General features: G+C 40.8%; 5 protein-coding genes across 5 annotated transcripts; 2 read left to right on the forward strand and 3 right to left on the reverse strand.

The window, feature by feature from the left end:
- Positions 1-2,392: 2,392 nt before the first annotated feature.
- N7457_003299 (cytochrome P450) lies at positions 2,393-4,040 on the forward strand (the record flags this gene model as incomplete). Its single annotated transcript, XM_057174344.1, has 3 exons — positions 2,393-2,713; positions 2,772-3,134; positions 3,192-4,040. The coding sequence occupies 3 exons, from the start codon at positions 2,393-2,395 to the stop codon at positions 4,038-4,040; spliced, it is 1,533 nt and encodes a 510-aa protein (XP_057034495.1).
- Positions 4,041-4,832: 792 nt separating this feature from the next.
- Positions 4,833-6,309, reverse strand: N7457_003300 (FAD-dependent oxidoreductase; the record flags this gene model as incomplete). The annotated part of the gene is made up of 2 exons (XM_057174345.1): positions 4,833-5,532; positions 5,603-6,309. The coding sequence occupies 2 exons, from the start codon at positions 6,307-6,309 to the stop codon at positions 4,833-4,835; spliced, it is 1,407 nt and encodes a 468-aa protein (XP_057034496.1).
- A 669-nt stretch (positions 6,310-6,978) lies between these two features.
- N7457_003301 (Amino acid/polyamine transporter I) lies at positions 6,979-8,621 on the reverse strand (the record flags this gene model as incomplete). The annotated part of the gene is made up of 3 exons (XM_057174346.1): positions 6,979-7,760; positions 7,820-7,905; positions 7,981-8,621. The coding sequence occupies 3 exons, from the start codon at positions 8,619-8,621 to the stop codon at positions 6,979-6,981; spliced, it is 1,509 nt and encodes a 502-aa protein (XP_057034497.1).
- A 1,517-nt stretch (positions 8,622-10,138) lies between these two features.
- N7457_003302 (Ethanolamine utilization EutQ) lies at positions 10,139-10,646 on the forward strand (the record flags this gene model as incomplete). The annotated part of the gene is made up of 3 exons (XM_057174347.1): positions 10,139-10,217; positions 10,291-10,422; positions 10,501-10,646. The coding sequence occupies 3 exons, from the start codon at positions 10,139-10,141 to the stop codon at positions 10,644-10,646; spliced, it is 357 nt and encodes a 118-aa protein (XP_057034498.1).
- A 432-nt stretch (positions 10,647-11,078) lies between these two features.
- Positions 11,079-12,753, reverse strand: N7457_003303 (Aldehyde dehydrogenase N-terminal; the record flags this gene model as incomplete). Its single annotated transcript, XM_057174348.1, is given in 4 exon segments — positions 11,079-11,372; positions 11,426-12,125; positions 12,183-12,690; positions 12,708-12,753. 4 exon segments carry the CDS (start codon positions 12,751-12,753, stop codon positions 11,079-11,081), a joined length of 1,548 nt encoding a protein of 515 aa, XP_057034499.1.
- Positions 12,754-23,205: the final 10,452 nt, after the last annotated feature.

Here is a 23,205-nt window from a genome sequence, read left to right on the forward strand (position 1 = left end):
ACCCCGGAGAAGATCTTGACGACTTTTACACCTTGAAGACGTAAAATTAAAGACTAGGTCGTATTTGGCATGTGGTAAGCCAAAAATATCGAAGACGTTACTTTCAATAAGTTCTCTTTTTGGAAGTTGGATTTCTGCTTTTTCCAGATTCACGAGTTTGCTATTCACCATCAATGGGGTTTATCCGCTGCAACATATCCACAACATGTTCATATATCTTTCAAAAGACTGGGACACGGGATTTCACATTGTGTATTGCTTTTAGATCCGTTTCGGGATCTCAATATCGGTAACCTCGGCGAACCCACCGAAGGAATCTGTCCCCCCACGCCCTAGTTGTTCTCACAGTTACTTTGCCGCTATTGCTGAGTCGGCCGATAGTAGCGTCCGCATATAAGCGGATGAATCATCTCATCACATTGTGACTTTGAAAAATGTAACCTGGAACGGGCTTATTGTATTGGGATCCATTATATGGGTCTACTGTGGAATCAGGGAAAAGTCCGCCTTGCTGTTGACTATTTTGATGCAGTCTGGAACCGCCTAAAACTACAACACTAGAGGCTCTTGATATAATCATTGAGTCTTTGGGAGCCTGAAATTCACTTCTAACTGCATCTTTCTGTGTCTTCCTCGTTACAAATAAGGAGATGGCTCATTTCCCGTTGTGATACGGTGGATAGAATTAAGGCAGTCTCTTGTTAAAGAGAGACTAAGGCTAGGGGAAATACGCACACAGATTGCCACCAAAGTAAAATACTGCAGGCGATACCCATTTGGGATATAGAGATATGTTAGGAGACAAACGCTGATACTCCGTACTCCGTACAACGTGTAGAATTCAGGGTTCACTACCCCGTACGGAGTAAGCACTGGGCGACCCCAATATCATTGAGTAGTTCCGAGTTATCGCCGAGCGGCCCCAATTGGTCACTGAGCCCGTGCTAACATCTATTAACCGAGGCTAACCCCGGACGCCCCGATAAATGCGGCGGTAGCCGAGACAGTCCACCCCCACCTGGCAAACATTATCCAGGTTTCTATGTACGTGGATAGCTGCACGATCACATCTGTCAGTTCTGAGAGCAGATGATCGGTGGACTAATGCACCAGGCTGCATGAAGTTAGCCGGTCTATTCCTGCTGTCATCAAGGCCAAAGCTCCCGTCAGGCGGCTATCACCTGCATATGTACATGTCCGTGAACCCATCTTACAGTCAAATTGACTGATTGCGTGATAGCATCTAACTACATAGTTAGACACTTGAGCACTACCTGACCACAATATCACACTAAGCTTAGTAATGTCCATTTACTACTACAATAGTCAAGAGATGGAAGTTTCGGCACTACAACCAGTAACATTTGAAACACAGGCAACCAAAGCATGCTATTAGACGATCTTGATATATATACATCTTTCTCCCTTCACTTTTCCCTTTGCGTAGATCTGAAAAATGTATCGGCTATTCCTTGATAAACCCAAAGACTATACCAGTGCTGTCGACTTTGCTTTGTGCGGAATGCCCACTCACTGGAACCTTTTGAAGATATACGAGATGGTATGTTGCTTGCTGTGCATTCATAAACCAGTTCAATACACTGCTGGCTCAATATCTATGGCCGGTTACCTACGATGTATGCACATCTAAGCATGTGCCATGTATCCACGTGTATAGAGTGCGCATCCGAAAGCGGATTAGCGTGCAGATTCAATAACACGTGCGATGTCAAAGGTCGCGCTAGCCTAATTGGGACTAGCCCGAGATACGAATACTCGGGCCCCGGAAGCACAATAATCCGATAGGATCCCCCATGCTACGAGCTGTGATGGCTCGGGGGCAGAGAATGGTTATTTTCCAATTGGCTCGGACAGCTAGCCACTATCTGGGGATTTCTCCTTTAGTATATAATTTGGAGAACTTCGATACCTCTTTTAGCCTGAGGCCAAAACAAAATGCACTCTCCATTTTCCCGTAACAAACAACGTTGACCAAAACCTGGAAGAGCTTTGTGACAAACATACGCTACCTAGGCAGATTCAAGCGGTTCTAAGCTATCAACCCTTCCCCAAACTCAGCACAACGGATCTACAGCACCAAAGTCGATAGGACAATCGAGTTTTTCCTGGCCCAATCGCGAGATTTTCCGGGTCTTCCCCCCGGCAGTGCCAAGAGGATCCCCGCATAGCAGTGGCAGTTAGAGCTTCATGCCCAGGCTGCGAGTGGCCCCATTGCCAGTCGGATAAAAGCCTTGGTAGCTAATCAACGATCTGATTGGCAGACACTAGATGCTATAATGGGTTCGACATCTTTCTAAATAAGTCTCCCAGGGTCTCTAGTTTATTCTTTCGGACTCGTATTTTCTGTATCTTTTTCTTTTGGCAAGAAAGGATGCTCGCTTCACAAGGGACGCCATCATCGCTCATCGCTCTGGCCAACCAGTACTGGCCAGTCGTGGTCGGTGGTCTACTCGTCACATGGATTGTTTCGCAGCGGTATCTCACGCCGTTGAGGAAAGTCCCGGGGCCGTTCTTCGCATCATGGACCCGTCTCCCTCGGTTCTTTGCTGTGCTGAGAGGAAAGCCGCATGAATGGGAACTCGATCTGCACCGCAAGTATGGCAAGATCGTGAGGACAGGACCAGATCTCGTCTCTGTAGGCGACCCAGCCGCTATCAACGTTATTTACAACGCGAATGATAAGTTCAAGAAGGTAAGGGAATGACTCAATTCATATGAAATTGGGTGTACTGGATCTAACTGTGATATAGTCAGCATTTTATACTCCATTTATGATTTATGATGACGAAGGATTGATTCCGGATCCATTGGTCTTGATAGACAAGGCCCAACACACACGCATGAAGAAGAACGCATACAATGCCTACTCAATGGGAGCTATGCTACAGTTAGAGCCCCTTGTCAATGAAGTCACAACACGGTTCTTCAACATCCTCAGCGATGTGGCTGAGACCCCGAGTCGAACATGTGATCTGGGTAACTGGCTACGATTTTACGCAACCGATGTCATTTTCTCCGTCACATTTGGCGAGGATCTGAAGTTCATGGAAAAGGGCGATCCCATTGGCATGATGCCAATGCTTGAATATCTTGCCGGGGACTATACAGCTATCGTAAATCATCCCTATCTTGACACTTTGTCCGCGCAATTGCTAACTTCAACTCTCCAGGTCGGTCAAATGCCATGGCTTCACAGACTTCTGCTCGGAAACAGCCTCGTTTCCAAGATTCTGCTGGGAAACAGTTCTCTCGACGGTGCAACCTTCGACCTGGCCGAAAAGCAAGTCGCCAAGTTCCGCGAGAAGATGGCAGCCCAGCTAGTAACCGGACCTTGCAGCTTCGTGCAGCGACTTCTGGAACAACAAAAAGCCAACCCAGAAACTATCACGGACCGCGAACTCAAGACCCACGCTTTCGGCAACGTCACCGCAGGAGCAGACACCACAACAATCGCCATGCGCACAATCATGTTCGACGTGATCAAACACCCGGAAGTCTACCGCAAACTGTCCAGTGAGATCCGCGATCAAGCCAAATTGAGCCTCCCAGTATCCTACGCCGCCGCCAGTGCCCTCCCATATCTCGATTCGGTGATCAAGGAAGCTCTCCGCATCCACCCACCCAACGGAATCATGTACGCCCGGACCGTGCCAGCCGAGGGCGCCACGATTTGCGGCAAGTTCATCCCCGGCGGCACAGAGATTGGCATCAGCCCTTGGGTGGTGCACTACGACACAGAGCTGTTCCCCGAGCCCGAGAAGTTCCAGCCGGAGCGCTGGTTGGCGGATGATGCCAACTTGGTTGCGGCGAGACGGAGATCCATCTTTGCGTTCAGTGCTGGCTCGCATACCTGTCTTGGAAAGAATATCAGTTTGATGGAAATCACCAAATTGATTGCGTCGTTGTTCGTGCAGTATGACTTCGCGCTGGTCAATCCGGATTCGAAGTTGTCGTTCAAGTGTCGCTGGTTTACGCCTCAGACTGGTTTGATGGTTAAAGTGACAAAGCGACATGCTTAGATAGCTATGTAGCTATCGAGAATTGGACAATGTGTTATTGAATTTGGGGGTTTATGCGCTACTCCCGCCCAGAGATTGTACATAGTATCCAGGCTTGGTATTTGAAATTTGGATCTTTTTTTCCTCAACTGGACAACCATGTCCTCTGTCTGCACAGTATCACGAGCACATGCGATTCCTGAAACGGTCAGTGGTCATTTCTGCTGATGGGGATTCCAGAAAAGCTCCAGAACAGAGATCGAACACCAAGCATGATGGTTAAAGGGATAGACGCATTCTGCAAATCACCCAGATGAACTGTAAGCCACCACCAAAATCTGTGCCTGTCGGGAAACCCTTCTATTTCTTCCAATGCCCCTTAGACGTGGGCAGGAATCCGTTGGCTAATCCGATGTCTTCCTCACCTTCTACACAGCAATGTGGGGTGCAGCCCCATGTAATGCCACTCAGTGCATAGTACACAAATCCACCCTGTAGGTCAGTTCTCGCGCCGTACATGAGGCTTCCACGAAGCGCCCATTCAGGCTCGAGGGCTATCCACCTGAAAGGTAAGGTCACAAACCGGCAGTGCACACAAGAGAGATATAAGTGCAAAGAAATTCTACCCATGAAGGCCCCGCAGGCGCATAGTAGAGTCCCATTTCCAAGTCTCCTCCCCCTGTCGTGTGTACGTATGTATGTGGCATGATGCGAACCCCAACTGTCACAGATCTATGATAAAGATTTGATTCCAAGAATGCTGAAATTGTCTAGAAAAGGATATGGATATTTGAACAGAAAGCAATCACCAAACTAAGCTTGGACCTGAACTTCAGTAGTAGATACCAGATCATCCAGCTTTTCTTCCGGAATTCTCTTCTCCAGCAACATTGCATCGTAATTGCCGCCAGCCGGCAAAGCAAGCTCTTGAATAGTACCAGCCTTCCCACTTCGAACGTCCTCCAGCAAATGATCAAAGTGCTCCTCCGCATTGGCGAAGACATCGAAATCGGTGACCCAGGGGTAGAACGGAATAATCAATGAGTCGGGATATTCACGCACCAACTCGGGCGTCCATTCATTCTTATGATAAATATTTCGTGTTGTGATAGATGCCTGGTGGATGACATGCGAGCGGTTGTAACGGATACGCTCGAATACTTGTAGGGCAGATGCTACATCGCCGTTAGACTTCTGCAGACAGATGGCAGCTGTGACGCCGTCCTCGACGGCTTGGCATGCGCCCTGGGCGGAGGTGGGGAGATGGCAATGTGCTGCATCGCCCATTACTGCGCACTTCTTGCTGCCGGAGAGCCATGTGGGAATGGGGTCACGCCAGACAAGCTTGTAATCGATCAGGCGGTCGTCAGGGGTGGCGGCCAGAGCTTGGTGCCAGATTTTGGGGAAGCCGGCTTGGTTCAGGTATTTTTCGACATCTGACTTCTTTCCAGGGAAGGACCATGTCTCGTCAATATTTGCGTCGTCGAGGTGAGTAAGGACCCAGGCGCAGTCCCTAGAGACAGAAACAGGGTATGTTAGCACATCGACCCCTGAGGACTGTTTTCTGGGGACAAAGTATTTACCTTCCGTTCTTCCAAATGTAAATGAAACCGTGCATATCAGGGCCGACCCAGAATCGCACGCTATCCTCACCCTCCTTGATCATATCGGCGAACTCAGGAAGTGCACGCATCTCATCGGTAATATTGAAGAACGCTCGGAAAATGGCATAGCCACTGTTGACCTTGGACTCGGGCAGATTGAGGAGCTGAGAACGAGCCAGGGACCGAGGACCATCACAGGCCAGAACCACGTCACCGAGGATCTTCTCTCCTCCTACCACCACGACACCCCGCTCAGTGTCTGTATCGAGATACTTCTCAACCCGCTTACTGAACTGCATCTCGACGCCCACCTCAATGGCATACTCGTAGATGATTCTGTGCATCTCACCGCGGTGCCCGGCGTAGACGCAGTCCTTGTCCTCGGCCTGGGGCCAAGGGTCTTTGCGGAGCAGCACATCCTTCGAGTTGTAGAACTCGAGATACTTGGCGGCATTGACACCGGCCTTCATCAGCCTGTGACCGACCTTGCCGTTATCCCAGGACTCGAAAACCCGACCAGCATTGCGCACAAAGTCAAGCAAGTCGCCGTGCGAGCTGGCACCGGGGTAGGCCTCGACGAGGATCGGATGCATGCCCCGCAGCTTGCACTCAATGGCAGCGGTGAGGCCACAGAAGCCACCACCGACAATGACGACGCGGAGGTCCTTGCTAGTGGCTTTGGTCATGGTTGCGGTATGATAGATGTTGACGTATTTCCAAACTCGGAGAAGTTGAGAAAGTCCGAAATAGATGATTCGTATCGTCGGAATACACCCACGACCCCGAGGCTATATGAATTCGCTCGACATCTGGACATGTCCTCCATTCCTTTTTTTCCTGAAGTGATATACCAGGCAATGCACGAATCCAATCAAAAGATCTTCCGCATTTTATCGCGAGGTGCGGGGTAATTAATCGTTGAGTGGGTTCTCTGCCATCCCACTTCCGGATCAATCGTCAATCGTGTCTTTGCCGCGAGGTTGAGGTAGGGCGTTCTCTAATCCCTGCAAGTATACAAATGCCTGTCCGTGGGTCCTTCGGCTCTTGTCTCCGTAACTGCGTTGGGTTCATCCGACCTCGGTCTAAGCGTTCGCAAGCCCTACCGATATTCGCTCAAAAGCGAGTGAAGATTAGGCAAAGGCATCAGGTGCTAACTCAGTATCCACCTTGAAGTCGCCAAGCAGGTTGATAGAACTGCAGATGGTCTCTACTTTGCACTTGGTGGCTCCCAGAAGATCCCATGAACCACGCTACACGATATGACAGAACGGAAAGTAATTATTGAGCAAATCCATTAAATAGGAAAGAACCAACTAAAAGAGCTGAATTGATTATAACATACATACGCACAAAACTTAACCCTGCTTCTTAGCTTCCACGTAATCTACCACGCTCTCCTCCTGCGGTGCTGGTGCCCCAGGGGTGACTTCCTCAGCCAACACCCCCAAATAACCCCGGCGACCATACGCCATCCATGTCACAGCAGTGATCAACAGACACGCGCCGAAGATAAGAGGCGAGTAGTTCATGTTCACCTCATTCACAGGCATGCGAGTAGGGAAGCACAGGAAGATGATCAGATAAGTAGACCAGCAAGCGGCGAAGATATTGATGGGCAAGCTCCAAGAGCCAAGGGTGAAAGGTCCCATCTCCAAGTTGGTGTTCTTGAATCCGTATATAAGTCGGAGGAAGATAGGCATGGCGTAGGAGAAGATCATGATGACGGTCACGCCAGAGCCGATCCCGTAATACGCAGTCTCATTGCCAATGTAGATCAAGCAAAGGGCAGAGATGCAAAACCAGGACAGGATCAATGCGTTGACGGGGACTTCCTGGCGCTTATGAACGCGTGAGAAGGCCTCCGGGAGGCCACCTTCACGCGCGAAGGACCAGATGACGCGGGACGAGGCGGCAAGACATCCGGGGCCACCGACGAAGAAGCCCAGGAAAAGGAAGAAGAATGTGATTCCGATGGTCATGGCTTGATCGCCACCGGAGACGTTGTATACGAGCTGTACCAAGGGGCAGGTCATGCCGACAGGTCCGTTCAGGAGGCCTTCGATATCTGTCAAGCAGAATGCCAGCGCGATAACCCAGGGGAAGGTGATGATTCCGGAGAGGGCAACGCAGCCCCAGACTATTGAAGGGTTAGTATCAAACCAGATCTGGGATTCTGTGGAAACGGCTAGAACTTACGGACACGAGGAAGATCCCGCGACGCATTTTGCATTTCCTCCGCCATGTGCGTGGCCGAGTCCCAGTTAATGAGGCCCACGGCAGAGCTCATAAGACCGATGGACTACGCCAATCCATCACTCTTCCAACCGCTCATGTTGGTCAAGTCAGTGAAGACATACGTGGCCGAATTCTTCGGGTACACCTTGACCAGCAGATAGACGATGATCGTAACGTAACCTGCAATGTGCAGCACGATACCCAAGAATGTCAATCGATGCAGCCATCGTGTGCCGAGGACGTTGATCCCGAGGAAGCAGGTAGTGAAGGCAATAACCAGCATACTGGTGTGCCATCGCTCGGCCGTGTAGCCCGGGTTGAACAAAATAATGTAAGCCTGCAGCCGCATAGCATTGGAGAAGATGCCCATCAGTGCAGACAGGATCCAACTCCAGATGGTGGCCCAGCCGGCGATCCACGAAAGCAGGCGTCTGTACTTGAGCGGAGACAGGGCTGCCACGTAGTGGTATTGACCACCGGCTGTTGGCACCATACTGGCGAACTCGCTGAGGCAGAGGGCGATGCTTAGAGCGCCGATCGCTGCGGCAAAGAACCCCCAGACCAGACTTGAGCTACCGCCCGATTGAAGGGACTGAGCCATGGTTGAGGTCAGAGCCTCCCAGGTGACACTTGTGCAGAAGGCGAGGAAGATCAGGGACCACACGTTGAAGTGGCGGCCCATGGCCTGCTCCTGACCCAGAGCTGCGAGGCGGGCCTCATCGTCGGACACTGGCTTTTCAACCTTGAGAGAAGTTTCGGTCATGGTGGCAATGCCACTCGACTAATGCAGTCGACTAAGTTTATCAAAGAGGAAGGGAAGAGATCAACAAATTATAATAGACAGTACATATAGGTTAGAAGGGTAGTATAAAAGAGCAGATCAATGGATTGGATATCTCTAATGTATTAATGGTTATCAGCAGGATTTCACAAACACTTGATATGCAGGGCATAAAGTGACGGTTATCAGAAAAGCTTCAAGGCCACATGTCCACGAATATCTAGGCGACCCGTCCAATCAGAAGAAGATCCAGCAGATAGAATTCGGCCTAAAAGATAGCAACTATGCGGGGAACCTGGTCTGGGGAAGTGGAGCCGCAGACAGTAGTGGACCGGATTAATCTGCCATTGTCTCGGCCTGGCTGTTTCGATGGAACTAGTCTCAACAAGTGACCTAGGTCAGAGCTAGGTCTGGGTTTTAGTCAGATCAATGCTGTTATAGGTAGACAGCGGAGCCGGTACTATTGGAGACTGGCAAGGATATTATCAATAGCAATCATGCGGCCCACATGGCAATACGGTTCTTTCTAGATGCACTTTATGAGGAGGCTCATGATAGACTGTAGACACTGTTGGCCACTAAATCATGGCAATGGGATGGCCCTGTCATTATCTGACGCTACTGGCACTAATAATGCATATGCATGCAGCCAAGGTATTCAAGTCTATGTGTCTTATCATTCATAGCGTGGATACCTACCTAGGTAGGCACCTAACCAAGGCACGCAGTTGGATCCCGATTATGGAGATTAGGAGATTACTTTCTATCCGGTGTTCCCTAGCTGTGCTAACACTAGCTCCTACCAAGCCCAATATCGAGACCGTCCTCGTATGGCTGTGACGAAGGATCAGTCCCCGCATCGCCACAAAAGCCCCCGTAAGGCTATTATTCGCATATAGAGCCGAAAGGGAGTCAGGAAAAGTCCAAATTAGCAGGTGGCTGGATGGAGTACTCCATACCGCACCTCATAATAGTACTGGCAGCGGTAGCAAATGGCTTTATCCTTCTGCCTTTCAGGCCTGCCTAAGATCCAAGGCGCCTTGGCTGACTCTACAACATTTACCCCTTGCATAAAGCCAACTTCAGATTATCAAGGGGACGTCAGGAAAGGGAGATCACCGTCGTTAAGTGCATGAATCTCATTGCTGCGGTTCCGGTCCCACAAGACTTTCTGCTCGAGGGAATTTCAGCGAACCTGTAGGATCTCCCGGAAAGCAAATCCTCTATGGGGGGCTGTGGCAATTTCCCATGTGTTCTTTTACGTATTCCCCCAGCTATACTGCGCCCAGTGGATTGAAGTGGAGCGAACGAATATCGCGCAGTCCAGTCGAGGATCAAAATGCGATTGGTCATGATATGGAGACACTAAGCTCTGGCTCCATTGGGTGTCTTGAGAGACAATATAAAGGCTTGACCGGCTTTCATATATACTATTTACAGTGCAATCGCCATTCCATCTCGAATTCATCTCGCTTAAGCAATCTATCCGAGACACAAACATGGGTTTCGAGTGGCTAGACGAGGGCAAGTTCCACCGCGTCCCCAAGCTGGAAGGCGCTCCCGCCAACATTTACTATGGTAAGGACCTTGATTCACTGCTCCCTTATCTATTCAGTTCCGGAACTGACATGTGTCTTGTTCATCCTGACAGGCGATGTTTTCTCCACCCTGTCCAAGGCCGACTCCAGTCCCTTGACTGGATCAATGTTCCTCCTTGAGCAGACCGACAAGCCTGAGCCAGCGCCCCTGTACGAATGTGACGAGACAGGAGTTGTGATGAGAGGTAAGTCAATACAAATTCACAGACGCATCCTATACCTAGATGCAGAAGATCCTGACACAGTACCCCTTTGTGTTGTAGGCGAACTGCACCTCGAGGATGAGAATGGCAAGACTGCTAAGCTGCTCCCTGGAGACACCTTCTTCATTCACCGTGGAAGCACCATTCTCTTCACGACCCCTCGCTACGCTGTCGCCTACAAAGTTAGTGCTCGTCACAAGATGTAAAGGCGATATGGTTGTATGTTTCAAATAGACGGACGTGCTAGCTTTAGCCATAGCGGTTGATAACATTTGGGAGGACATCAATAAAGGGATAGATGAATACATATGTGGCTATATGAGCATTTTGACTGAGTCCCATTGTACATATATCAGTGTCAAACTCGGATATATCGTCGAGAATTGCCTTGTAGTTTGTATGTAATATTGCACGACAACTGGTCGATATGAACCTGAGTGAAATGGTAAATATCTTTGTCCAGAATCGCAATGAATCATATGTCTACAACTTCAGAGGTCGTGACTCCTGCGTTCCCAGCCGTGTTTCTTCATAATCTGGTCACATAGAATTATGGGTCAGCGGACAATTCCCTGAAATATAGAGTGCATGGCTTTCTATAGCATAATTCATGATAATCTTTTCTAATACAGAAATGACTAGTTCTCACCTTCTGTTGGCAGGGTCAAGTACTTGACAGTCTTAGTGCTTAACCACCCATCTAGTGCTTCTTCGCCCATATCACGACCAAACCCAGACTGCTTCACTCCACCGAAGGGAGTGTTGGCGTGCAACATACCCCAGCAGTTAATCGTGACTTGACCACACTCAATGGCCGCAGAAACGCGTTGCGCCCGGTTGACGTCGTTAGTGAACACGGCGGCGCTGAGTCCAAACTCGGTGGCATTGGCCTTCGCAATGACCTCGGATTCGGTGGTAAACTTGGCAATTGACTAGAAACAGTAAGCAGATGCAGTGAATCACAATGGACTTGTGTGAAACTCACAGCGACAGGACCGAAGATCTCCTCTTGCATAATGCGGGCATCATCAGGGACATCGGCAAACGCAGCATTCGGAACAAAGTGACCATCCTTCGCAATATCCTCTCCTCCAGCCAACAGACGAAGACCGGTTTCCTTCGCATGTCGAATATACGCAGAAATCTTATCCCTCTGTGTCTTGCTGATAACTGGACCCTTAGTCGTCTCGTTCGACAAGGGATCGCCAGGAGTTGTGTTTGCCAGCTTCTCAGCGAAGGCAAGGAGGAATTTATCATAAATGCTTGCATGGATATAGATGCGAGAACCTGCTGCGCAGACCTGTCCGTTGTTGGCAGTAATACCAAGCGACGTCCAGAATAGGGCATTTTCCAAATTGGCATCCCCAAATACAATTGAGGGGCCCTTGCCTCCAAGCTCCAGAGTCACTTTCTTGAGGTTCGATCCCGCTGCGGCTCGCAGGATCTCCCGACCGACGGGCGCGCTTCCAGTGAAAGCAATCTTTTTGATTCCGCCGTGCTCAGCCAATGCCTGTCCGGCAACCGAGCCGAGTCCACAGATAATGCTGATGGCGCCGGCTGGGAACCCGGCCTCTTTCACGAGAGCGGCGAGTTTCTGGGCATACAGAGGCGCCAACTCAGGTGTCTTGATGATCAAAGCATTACCAGCTGCGATGGCAGGAGCGAGCTTCCAGATTGTGATCATTCTGCGTTTTCACAATGAGCAAGGCTATCGATTAAGATTGGACATGGCATGGACTTACAAGGGCGCGTTCCATGGGACAACGGCAGCGCAGACACCGAGCGGTTCTCTCCGTGTGTACGCATATCCCTGTGGGATGCTCAACAATTGTCCAGCGATCTTGTCTGCCCATCCAGCAAAGTATCTGAGTGTCTCTGTAGCCTGGGGGATGTGAAGGGCCTTGGACTCCCTGAACAACACTCCTGCATCAAGGGCCTCAAGGCTGGCCAGGTCATCCGCGTCGCGTTCGACCAAGTCTGCGAGTCGATTGAGCAACTGGCCCCGTTGGGCTGGGGTCACTGTTCCCCATGGACCTTTTAGCGCTGCCTGTGCCGCACTGACTGCGATATCGATATCCTCTCGTTGTGCGGCAGATACGGTTACAAGGTGGGTTCCAGTGGTGGGATTCTCGACCTCGAGTTGAGCACCTCCGGTCGCAGGCTGGAATTCATTGTTGATGAACAGGCCCGTGTTGACTAGCGAATTGTTAATTAGTCTCCGCTGACCATGCGCAAGCCACAGTTGCAGCGCTAGGGGGTGCACATACTGTGGACAGGCCGTCCCTCGAAGCCGGCGAGTGTGATTTCGCTCATATTGACGGATTATGAATATGAGAGTATTGTAAATATCCTTGCATAAATGTACAAAGCACAGGTACAACAACAATAGTTTCTGCTCCTAGGTAGATCCCACATGATCTTGTATTATACCAGCTTCTGCATCTATAGAGCTCGCAATGGCGTTGACCCACTCCCGGAACATTTAGGCCAATAGCATAATGTTCCTGCTGTGACTACCTTGCCTTCTCTATTTACCCTGGTCCGTGAGAGGGAAATCTAGGCAAGCTTTAGGTTTATCAAGATATATTCTTGCTGTAGCCTTGCTTGGAGGAGCTGTGCTAGGACTCGGCGCCGAGGCCGCTTGCGGTTTGGCAGTTGCTATCTCTCTTAACTTGGAAGTTATCAGCAGACCTATGATTGTCATTGTTTTTCTATTTCACTCCTTAGCTTTGTTGAGAACCATGGCTGGGGCAGGATTCTCTCATCCGCAGGATTAGCAACGCTACGCCTCTGCTGTCTTTTCCGCCGAAAAGCTCACTTTTAGGGGCCAAAATGAGGACTCCGATCCTCGGCACACAAAGGGGCATAAATAGCAGGAAAAGGCAGATATTATCTAGATCTTTAGACAATTCTACACTTTCATGAGAGATCCTATTCCTAGTATCATTTGAACCTATTGTTGAAACCTTACATGCTATATCATACCTCTGTATCTTCAACAGACTTCTCTCTATATGAAATATATATATTTATATGTTAATTCTCTGTCACCTGTTAAACCCCCGTATTAGGCTAGATCAGGGCCGGCGCCGAGATCTTCCGCGGTAAGCATATAGACGCTGTTGAAGATACAGAGGTATGATACAGCATGTAGGGTTCAACAATGGGTTCAAATGATACTAGGAATAGGATCTCTCATGGAAGTATTGAATTGTCTGAAGATCTAGATAATATCTGCCTTTTCCTGCTATTTATGCCCCTTTGTGTGCCGAGGATCGGAGTCCTCAATTTGGCCCCTAAAGGTGAGCTTTTCGGCAGAAAAGACAAAAGAGGCGTAGCGTTGCTAATCCTACGGATGAGAGAATCCTGCCTTAGGCATAGTTCTTAACACGCCCTCTCAACGTGTAGCCGTTGTATATCATAAGATCATATTGTTAGGGACTAAGATAAATAAGGTTTCTTAGTCAAAAGGTGTAGCTTTTAGACTATAGGAAGGTGTGAAACTAGTAGTTTTACACTACGAAAGACGTAGTTTTATATTACGAAAAATATAGGGGTTTATTCTACCGAAAGTCTATATATTTTAGGGTTAAGTTTTAAACCTACGATAAACTCTATAAATTTAGGAGCCCTAAGGGGCTTTATTAGTCTATCTATAATATTTTTAGTCCCTTTTATATATACTAGCTTAATTTTTCCCCTTTTAACTTACTCGCGGATCTAATACTAGTATATATCGATATATTTTAAACGTCCTAAAATAGTAGGGTTCTTTATTATTGTAATCGTAGACTAGCTATCGCTATATAAAGGGATAAGGGGGAGGTCTATACTCCCTTAGTAAAAGTTAAGATCTTTTAGTAGTTTTCGTAGCTAAATTACCTCTCCGCTAGTAATTAAGAGGGCTATATATTTAGCTTCGGCGCTTAATTTTACTATACTAGTCTACTTTTAAGATTTCTATAATATTAGACCCTCTATAAGAAAGAAGATATACCTAGTTCTACTTTTACTTTCTAAGGCTAATCTATATAAGGCGTTAATATACCCCTAGAGGTCTTAATTAGGTCTAGATTAGTATATAATTATATAATAGCTAGTATATCCTATATAAGTAATTACTCTTTATACTAAATCCTCGTATTTAGCGTTTAGGTTTATAGTAAACTATAAAAGTATACTTATTATAAGTAAGAGGTCTAGATATATAACTATACTAATATAGTTAATCGAGCCTATATTAGATTAGTACTATTTTACTACCTTACTTATAGCGGTAAGAGTCTCTTCCTTTATTAGGATAATAAATAAAGGGATTATAGGTCTTAAAGTTATAGTTTTTAAGAACCTTTTAATATATATTTTTTATAAAATTATTATTTTTCCTATCTCTCTATTATAGACTATTTTTATTAAAAAATAGTAGGATAGCTTACTAAGATCTAATATAGACTATTTTATTAAGATAAGGTCTTTTATAGTTTTAATAAAATCTACTATAGAAACTATAATTAAAAGATTATTAACGTATATAAAAATATAAATAATTATACTAACGCCTTTTTAATTATATTACGTATAAAGATATAGATTAAATATAGATCGTATAAAGCCTTTTATTAATAAATAGTCCCCTAATATATTAAATTAGTTTACTACTAACTATTTTAGACTATAAAGACTCTTTTTTAAGAGGTAGACTTTACTTTAGATCTCTAAAAAATCGGTATTATCTTTAAAACCTTTAGGGTAGTATATTAAGAGTCTCTCTTTTAGTATAGCGTTAAAATATATAACGTTTATATTAATATAAGCTATAAAAAACTTTTTTTATATAATTATAGCGAGAAGAATCTATAGTATAATATAGCTATCTATACTAGTAAAGATCTCGGTATAGTCTAGATCTTCCTATTATTAGAAACCTCTCGCTATCTAACGAGCCTTAAATTTTAGGGGGTCTCTATCTATATCGAGTTTTAGTTTATATACCTACTTACCGGTAAGGATACGTATATTTTTAACGGGTATAAGGGTAGGGATTATCTTCTAAGCTTTAATTAAACTAAGTTATTTAAACTCGATTTTTATAGCGCGGTACTACTAAGGCTAAAGGGGTAAGTTACGTACTTATCGGACTAATTTAGAGTCTTCTATCTATTTAGAGTCTATATTTTTTAGGGTTATTAGTAGAGGTAAGGTTAGGAGATCCTTAGATAATAAGACTAGTCTAGCTTACGTATATAGGATAGTAGTATATTATACTAGATCCTATATACGTTTTTTATCTACCTAAGGTATAGTAGTATAGAAAACCTTACTTTAGATCTTATAGTTAAGGTTAGCGAGTTCTTCGGTAGATAGTCTCGGTAGGTTAGCTAATAAGACCGATTCGTTACTAGAACTCTTATCGATAAGTCTAAGATCTTCCTTAGAGTCTAAAAAAGGGGTACTTTCTTCGGCGGAAGAAGTTATAGGAGTCTCTTTAGCGGAAGAAATTATAAGGTTTATATTATTTATAGGGTCTATAGGGTTCTTAGGGTCTATAAGGTTCTTAGGGTCTATAAGGTTCTTAGGGTCTATAAGGTCCCTAGGGTCTAGAAATAGGAACCTAGACTATTTTACTAACCGTAGGGTTTCTAATAGGACTAGGAGATTAGGATTATTATATAGGGTCTAGTCGTCTCCTTTATTAAAAATAACGTCTCTCCGAGTTATAATCTCTTCTCTATTTCTATCTATATTTAGACGCTAGATATAGTATTATATACTATAGTAGCTACTATACCCGATAAGTCTACCTATCTAGGCGCGGGGCTATAAATATCTACTTATTAATATACTAACTATATATTAGGACCGGCGTACTAGCGGGTCCTAGTAGGTAATATAGAACTAGAGTGAAGGAATAGTAGGATACTAGTATATTTATAAACTAATCGCTAAAGAGCTAAGTTCCCCTAGTAGTCTCTATAGGGATAACCTCTAGCGGGTCACGGGACTAGGTCACCTAACCCGGTAGGACTTAGTCTTTATAATACGCTCTCTAGCGGGGGGTTATACTACCCCTACTAGGTTACGGGTCCTAGGTTATAGGACTAGGCGGGATCTAGCCTATAAGGCACTCTCCTAGTAGAGGGTCGTAATATTTTCCCCCTCCTTAAAGAGCTACGATCTCGTAGCTAAGGGTCGGGGGTCGAGGACCTCTTATAGTCGACGTAGGGAGGGTTCGAAAATAGCACGTATATCTAGCTATCTAAAAGGGAGTAATTTATCTTTATAGTAGAAGGTGTAGATAGACTCGGAGCTTTAAGCGTTATCTCTCTTCGTCGCGTATAGTATAAGTTCTTTATATATTTTTCACTTATCTCTCTTCGAGTTATAGCTTTCTTTTTCCTATACTTCTTCGTCCTTTTACTTTTTCTTCTTATAGCTTTTCGTCGTTTCGCTTTTCTTATTATAAGTCCTCCTAAGTTATTATAGTAGCTCCCTTTCCTCTAGTTACGAGTACGATATATACCTCTATTAATAATTATACCCCTCCGGCTATTATCTCCCCTACTAACCCTATAAGTACGTAGTATTAGCGTTATATAGACTATTTTAGATATAACCCGGTATATATATATATCCCTCCCCTTAGCGGGATTAACGTTAATACTCCTTAGTACGACTATTATATAAGGAAACGGTAGTCTTATATAATAGTAAATATAGATCTCCGCTTATATTAGTAGTTATTAACGTTCTTTAAATTAATTCTAGGCTTAATACTTAAACTAATACTTATATTTTAGTATCTTATATTACCTCTATATAGAATATATTATTCTTTATAATTATATAAGGATTTTAAAATACGTAGAATACTTTAACTTAGGATATCTATATAGATATAGTTATACCTTTTAGTCCTCTTTATATTATATTTTCTCTACCTTCCTTACTCTTTTTACCTCTTTTAATATAGATTTTATTAATAAATTAGGTTATAGGTTAGCTTTAAACGCCTCCTTAGGCTAGATTATATATATAGTAGTAAGAATATAGATATATCTTAAAGGTTTCTTATTTAGTATAAGTAGTTATTATATTATACCTTTAGAGAGTATTAGCTATATTACTTTTTATCCTATTTTTCGGTAATAAACTTTTATATATCTTTATTATATATCTATAGTCTCTTTAGGATATTTTTTATCTACTTTTTATCTTTATTAATATTTTAGATCCTCCCTCTATTTATTTATAGTATATACTAGCGTAGCTAATTATTTTCTAAAAATCCGTTTAATAGTTAGCTATTAGATTTAGCGTTCTTAAGCCTATCTTAGTTCTTCTATTCTTTCCGGAATATATTTAGCGGTAGATCTTAGATTATATTAACTTCTTTTTTATAGATCTTCCTTAGCGTATTATACGCTTTAGCTATTCTTTTTTCTTATTATAGTAGTTCTTAAATACTAATATATCTTCTACGTTTTCTTTTAGCTCTTAGGTATTTTTCTTATATCTATATCCTCTCTATTTAATAAGGTATTTAGCGCTCTTATAGTTATTAGTAAAGATCTTCTTAATCTCTTATTTAGGCTTATTATCTACTAATATAGGATTAGGCCGTTTCTAAGTTCTTAGCGGATCTTTATAGTATAGTTTTAGTATTAAAGTATATTATATAGAGTAGATCTTATAGTATTTTAGTATAGAGATTAGTTAATATATTTATTATCTTACTATACCTACTATTATAAAAAGTCCTATATAGTAGTTATCTAGCTTTTTATATAGTTATTTTAAATTAATATACTTATTTCTTAGTATAACTTATTATTTAATTATAAAAGACTTCTCTATATATTTCCTATTATAGGCTTACTTTATTATAGTTTTTAACTCTTTTAGGCGCTTTCTTAGTATCTCTTATATCTTTAGTATCTTCTCTATATAGCTTTTAGTATTATCGTAGGTTTCTATCTTCTTATCTAGTACTAATATTCTTAGTTCTAGTTAGAATTCTAATAATATTTTAGCTAAGGATATTTTTAGTACGCTATAAGTAGTAATATTATAAATAATCTATATAAAAAGGATCTATCTTATTTAGTCGTTCTAATACTAGCTTACTATATTACGTAAGTAATACTTAATATTCTAGTTTTATCTCTCTATCTACCCGTTAGTTTATAGGTAATAGGCTATTAATAGTTTATATCTTATAGCGAGAAGATAGTAGAAATAGCTTTAGAATTTTAATATAAAGATAGTACCTTTATTACTAATAAAGTTTTCTAGTATTCTTTATAGAGATATAACCTTTTTATAAAATAAGGTTATAAGTTCTAGTAAGTCTATATCCTTAGTATAGGAAATATAAAAAGAGTATTTTAAGAATAGATCGACTATAACTATAATTATATTATAAGCCTTTCTTTCTTATTTTAAGGGTAGTAGGCCTATAATAAAGTCTATACTTATCTACTAACTTAGTCTTTTTAGAACTAATAGTAATTTAAGTAGTTTATATAGTTTATAGCGTTTAATAGTATTAGACTAATATACTTAGTATATAAAAATATAATCTTATATATTTTTAATAAGGCTTTTCTATTAGTATTTATATCTAATAGCTTATAATATTCTTTTTTTTATATAATAGTCTATCTATAGATCGTTATAGTAGATCTTTATAATCTCTTAGTAGATTATAGGTTTACCTTTAGAAATATAGATATAGTTATTATATTTTAGTAGTCTATCCTAGTTTCTTATACTCTATTATATCTTTAGAGGTTATTTAAAGTCACTAGTTTCCTATACCTTTTTAAGTATATTCCTATAGAACTTATTCTTCGCCTATATCTTAAGTATAAGTTCTACTATAGTTTCTAACGGCTTATAGATATATATAGTTTCTCCTTTAGCTATTTTATATATCTTCTTTTAACTTAATAGTTTATTTATTATAGGCTTAATAAGGATCGCTATATATATTATAGTTATTATAATATCTAGATATATTATATTTTATAAGTCCCTTTAGTAAATAATATCTTTATTAATAATCTTTTTAAGTCTTTATATAAAGATATTATAATTTATAGTATTTAATAATTTATTTACTATATAGTTAGATTATCTACTAAAAGCGTCTATAGAGTTCGTTTTCCCTAAGCGGAATATAATAATAAAGTCGAAACCTATAAAGTATTTTATTTAGCGTACTTAGTGTCTTATAAACTCTTTAGTTATTATAAATTAGATAAGATTAGCGTAATCCGTTATTACTATAATTAGGTACTTATTTCTTTTAAAGAAGTAGCGCTATTCCTTAAACCCTATAAAGATTATTAGTATTTTTTAGTTACTAATCTAATAATTTCTTTTTACTACTAATATCTTCTAGAAATAGAAGGCGATAGGGTACTAGTATCTATCTTTATAGAACTATAATATAATTATATAGATAGCGGCTTTTAACGTATCTATTTCTATTATAATTTTTGATATAACGTTAAAATATATAAGTATTAGTATAGTCTAGAAAGCGGTCTTAGTCCTTTTAAAAGCTTCTTACGCTTCTTCTATAAAGATAAATCTTTCCTAGCGCTTATTTCTTCCTTTCTTTTAGGCGTCTAGCCCTTTAATTAGATCGTTAAGAAGGGCGCTAATTATCGACTATTTCCTAATAAAATATTAGTAGAAGTTAGCGAAACTTACGAACTACTATATATTAAAGATATAGATTAACTCTAGCTACTAGCTTATTATCTCTACTTAAGTAAAATCTATAATAACTTTATAATAAAAGATAATAAAGCCTAAGAAGTTAACTCTCTCTATATAGAATATATACTTATTTAGTTTAATAAATAATCTTTATTTAATTAGGCGTTCTAATACTTTTCGGATATAGTATATATAAGTCTCTTTATCCTTTAAGAAGATTAGTATACTATTAAAATATATTACTAAATAAATATTAATAAATCCTATTAAAGCTCTATTAACGTATACTTAGAAGATAGTAGGAATATTAGTAAGTCTAAATAGTATTATTATATATTTAAAATATCTATAGCGATATTTAAATACTATTTTCTACTTATCTTCCTATTTTATATAGATCCTATAGTAGGTATCTTATAGATCTAGTTTAATATAGATCTAGGCTTCTAATAATCTTACTAGAGATTTATTAATTAGTAGTAGAGGGTAGCGGTTCTTAATAGTAATTACGTTTAACCCTCTATAGTCTATATAAAGTCTAAGCTTACTATCTTTCTTTAGTATAAAAAGAATAGGTATATCCGATTAACTTTTTAAGTATTAGATCTAGCCTTTTTTAAAGTTCTTCTTAATATACTAGTAGAGGATTTCTAACTCCTTAGTAGATAGTATATATATTAGTCTTTAAAAGGGTATCTTATCTAGTATTAATTTAATTATATAATTATACTCTATATAGGTTAGAAAGGCTATAGTATCTTCTTTACTTATTATAATAGCTAGATCTTAGTATTCTAGCGGGAGTTTAGTTAAAAGTTATATTAGATAGGGGGTCCTATCTAAATTTTATACTACTTTTAGTATTACTATAAACTTTTTAGTAATCTTATTAATATCTAAGTATAGTTCTCTAAATATATTTTATAATCTTACTTCTTCTTTAAAGTCTTCTAATAGGAGGGTTTTAACCTCTAGCGGGGCTATATTTCTATATACCTATTTACTAATTACTTAGTTAATATCCGGATTTACTAATCTAAGCTAATCTATTTCTAGGATTATATTATAGATTATTATATTTATAGCTTTATAAGTTATCTTAATAACTCTATAGATTCTATTCCGGTCTATTAGGCTAAGCTATACTTCTTAGCTTCTATATAAAAAGATTTTATATCTATCTATAGCTTCTATTAGGTAGATATTTATTATATATATCTCTTTTAGGTTCTCTTTTACTTATTTCTAACTTATAAAGCTCTAAATTATACTACTATCTATTAGCGTTTTAGCTATCTCTATTAGGGTTCTAGTCTTAATATCTAATATTAGTATATTATAGATAAGTATTTAGTATACTCCTTTACGTTCTCTAAAAAGAACTATCCCTAATATTATAAGAGTCTATAGTATAGAGTTATTTATTTTTTTAACTCTTCCGCGGCTATAGCGTTTATTATAGCTTTCTTATAGTAGTCCTTTATATAGTAGCCTAGTTTACTATAGAAGTTATAAAACTTATTATTTTTACTTTAGTCTTATTTAGACCCTATAGTAGCTTTTCTATCTTTTATAATAGTTATAGCTTATTATATAGAGAAAGCGCTATTTCCTTTAAAAGATCTTCTATTAGATCTTTATAAGTTTATAGTATTTTTTAGCGTTATCTTCTTAGCCTCTTTAAGATATAATATCCTATCTAGTATTACTTTTTTAATTTAGTTATAGAAAGCTATTTAGTTATCCTATTAATTTATAATAGGGGCTATAAACTTCTTTATTTCGTCTTATATCTTCTTAATAATACCTATCTCTAAATAGTTAATTCTTATTTATTTAGTTAGCGTATTTTTTAGGCGGTTATAAAGTCCGGTAAGCTTTAAGATATATTAGTATATATCTTAGTATTTAGCTTATATTATCTATTACTAATTATATTTAGCTTCTCGCTATATCTTAATAAGGTTAGTAATCTAAGTAAGCGCCTATATTTTAAAGACTAACTAGATAAATATTATACCTAGATTATTCCTATAATATTCTATCTATATTATATTAACCTTTAGCGCTAAGAACTTAGTTACTTAGTCTATCTTATATATATTATTAGTAAACTAGTTAGGGTATCTATTCTAAAAGGCTTCCTAGTTTAATTTAAAAAGATTATATTTACCTAAACTCTTAGCTCTATATATTATTATATTATAGGGTATATACGGTTCTCTTACTTTCTTCTAATAAGATAAGTAGCCTCCGGTACTTCCTTATAATATAATTAAGTTTATATAGATAATATTAGGTAGTTAGTAGGTAGTTTAGCTAGTAGTACTACTTAGCGAACCCTAATAGATTCTAGATCCTTATATTCTCGCCTATAAGATTACTATATTTTCTTCTTCGTCCTATAATTCCGCGCGGATCTTATTTTTCTCCTTTATCCTAGCTAAACGTCTTTTAAAGGTCTCTAACTCTTAGAGTTCCGCCTCCTTATCTACCTTAGTCGGGATTATAGGATCCGGTAGGTTTCCTCCTTAAGGGTTATCGTCGACTCCCTATATCTCTACCTCTTCTAGTAGGGGTTATAGGGGTCCTAGGACGTCGTTCGTTTCCGCGATCGGGGCTAAGGCTCCCCTTAGGCGGTCGCTCGTACGTCGAGTCGTCGATATTACGTATTCTAACGGTCTAGTTTAATTAAGATTTAGCGATTAGAATATTAGGACCGGCGTACTAGCGGGTCCTAGTAGGTAATATAGAACTAGAGTAAAGGAATAGTAGGGTGCTAGTATATTTATAAACTAATCGCTAAAGAGCTAAGTTCCCCTAGTAGTCTCTATAGGGATAACCTCTAGCGGGTCACGGGACTAGGTTACCTAACCCGGCAGGACTCAGTCTTTATGATACGCTCTCTAGCGGGGGGTCATGCTACCCCTGCTAGGTCATAGGTCCTAGGTTATAGGACCAGGCGGGATCTAGCCTATGAGGCACTCTCCTAGCAGAGGGTCGTAACACTATAGCCCTAATCTCTTTAGGACTTCTTAT

This window comes from Penicillium paradoxum, assembly GCF_028828445.1.
Source record: "Penicillium paradoxum strain IBT 22861 chromosome Unknown utg000003l_segment0_segment0, whole genome shotgun sequence".
NCBI lineage: Eukaryota > Fungi > Ascomycota > Eurotiomycetes > Eurotiales > Aspergillaceae > Penicillium > Penicillium paradoxum.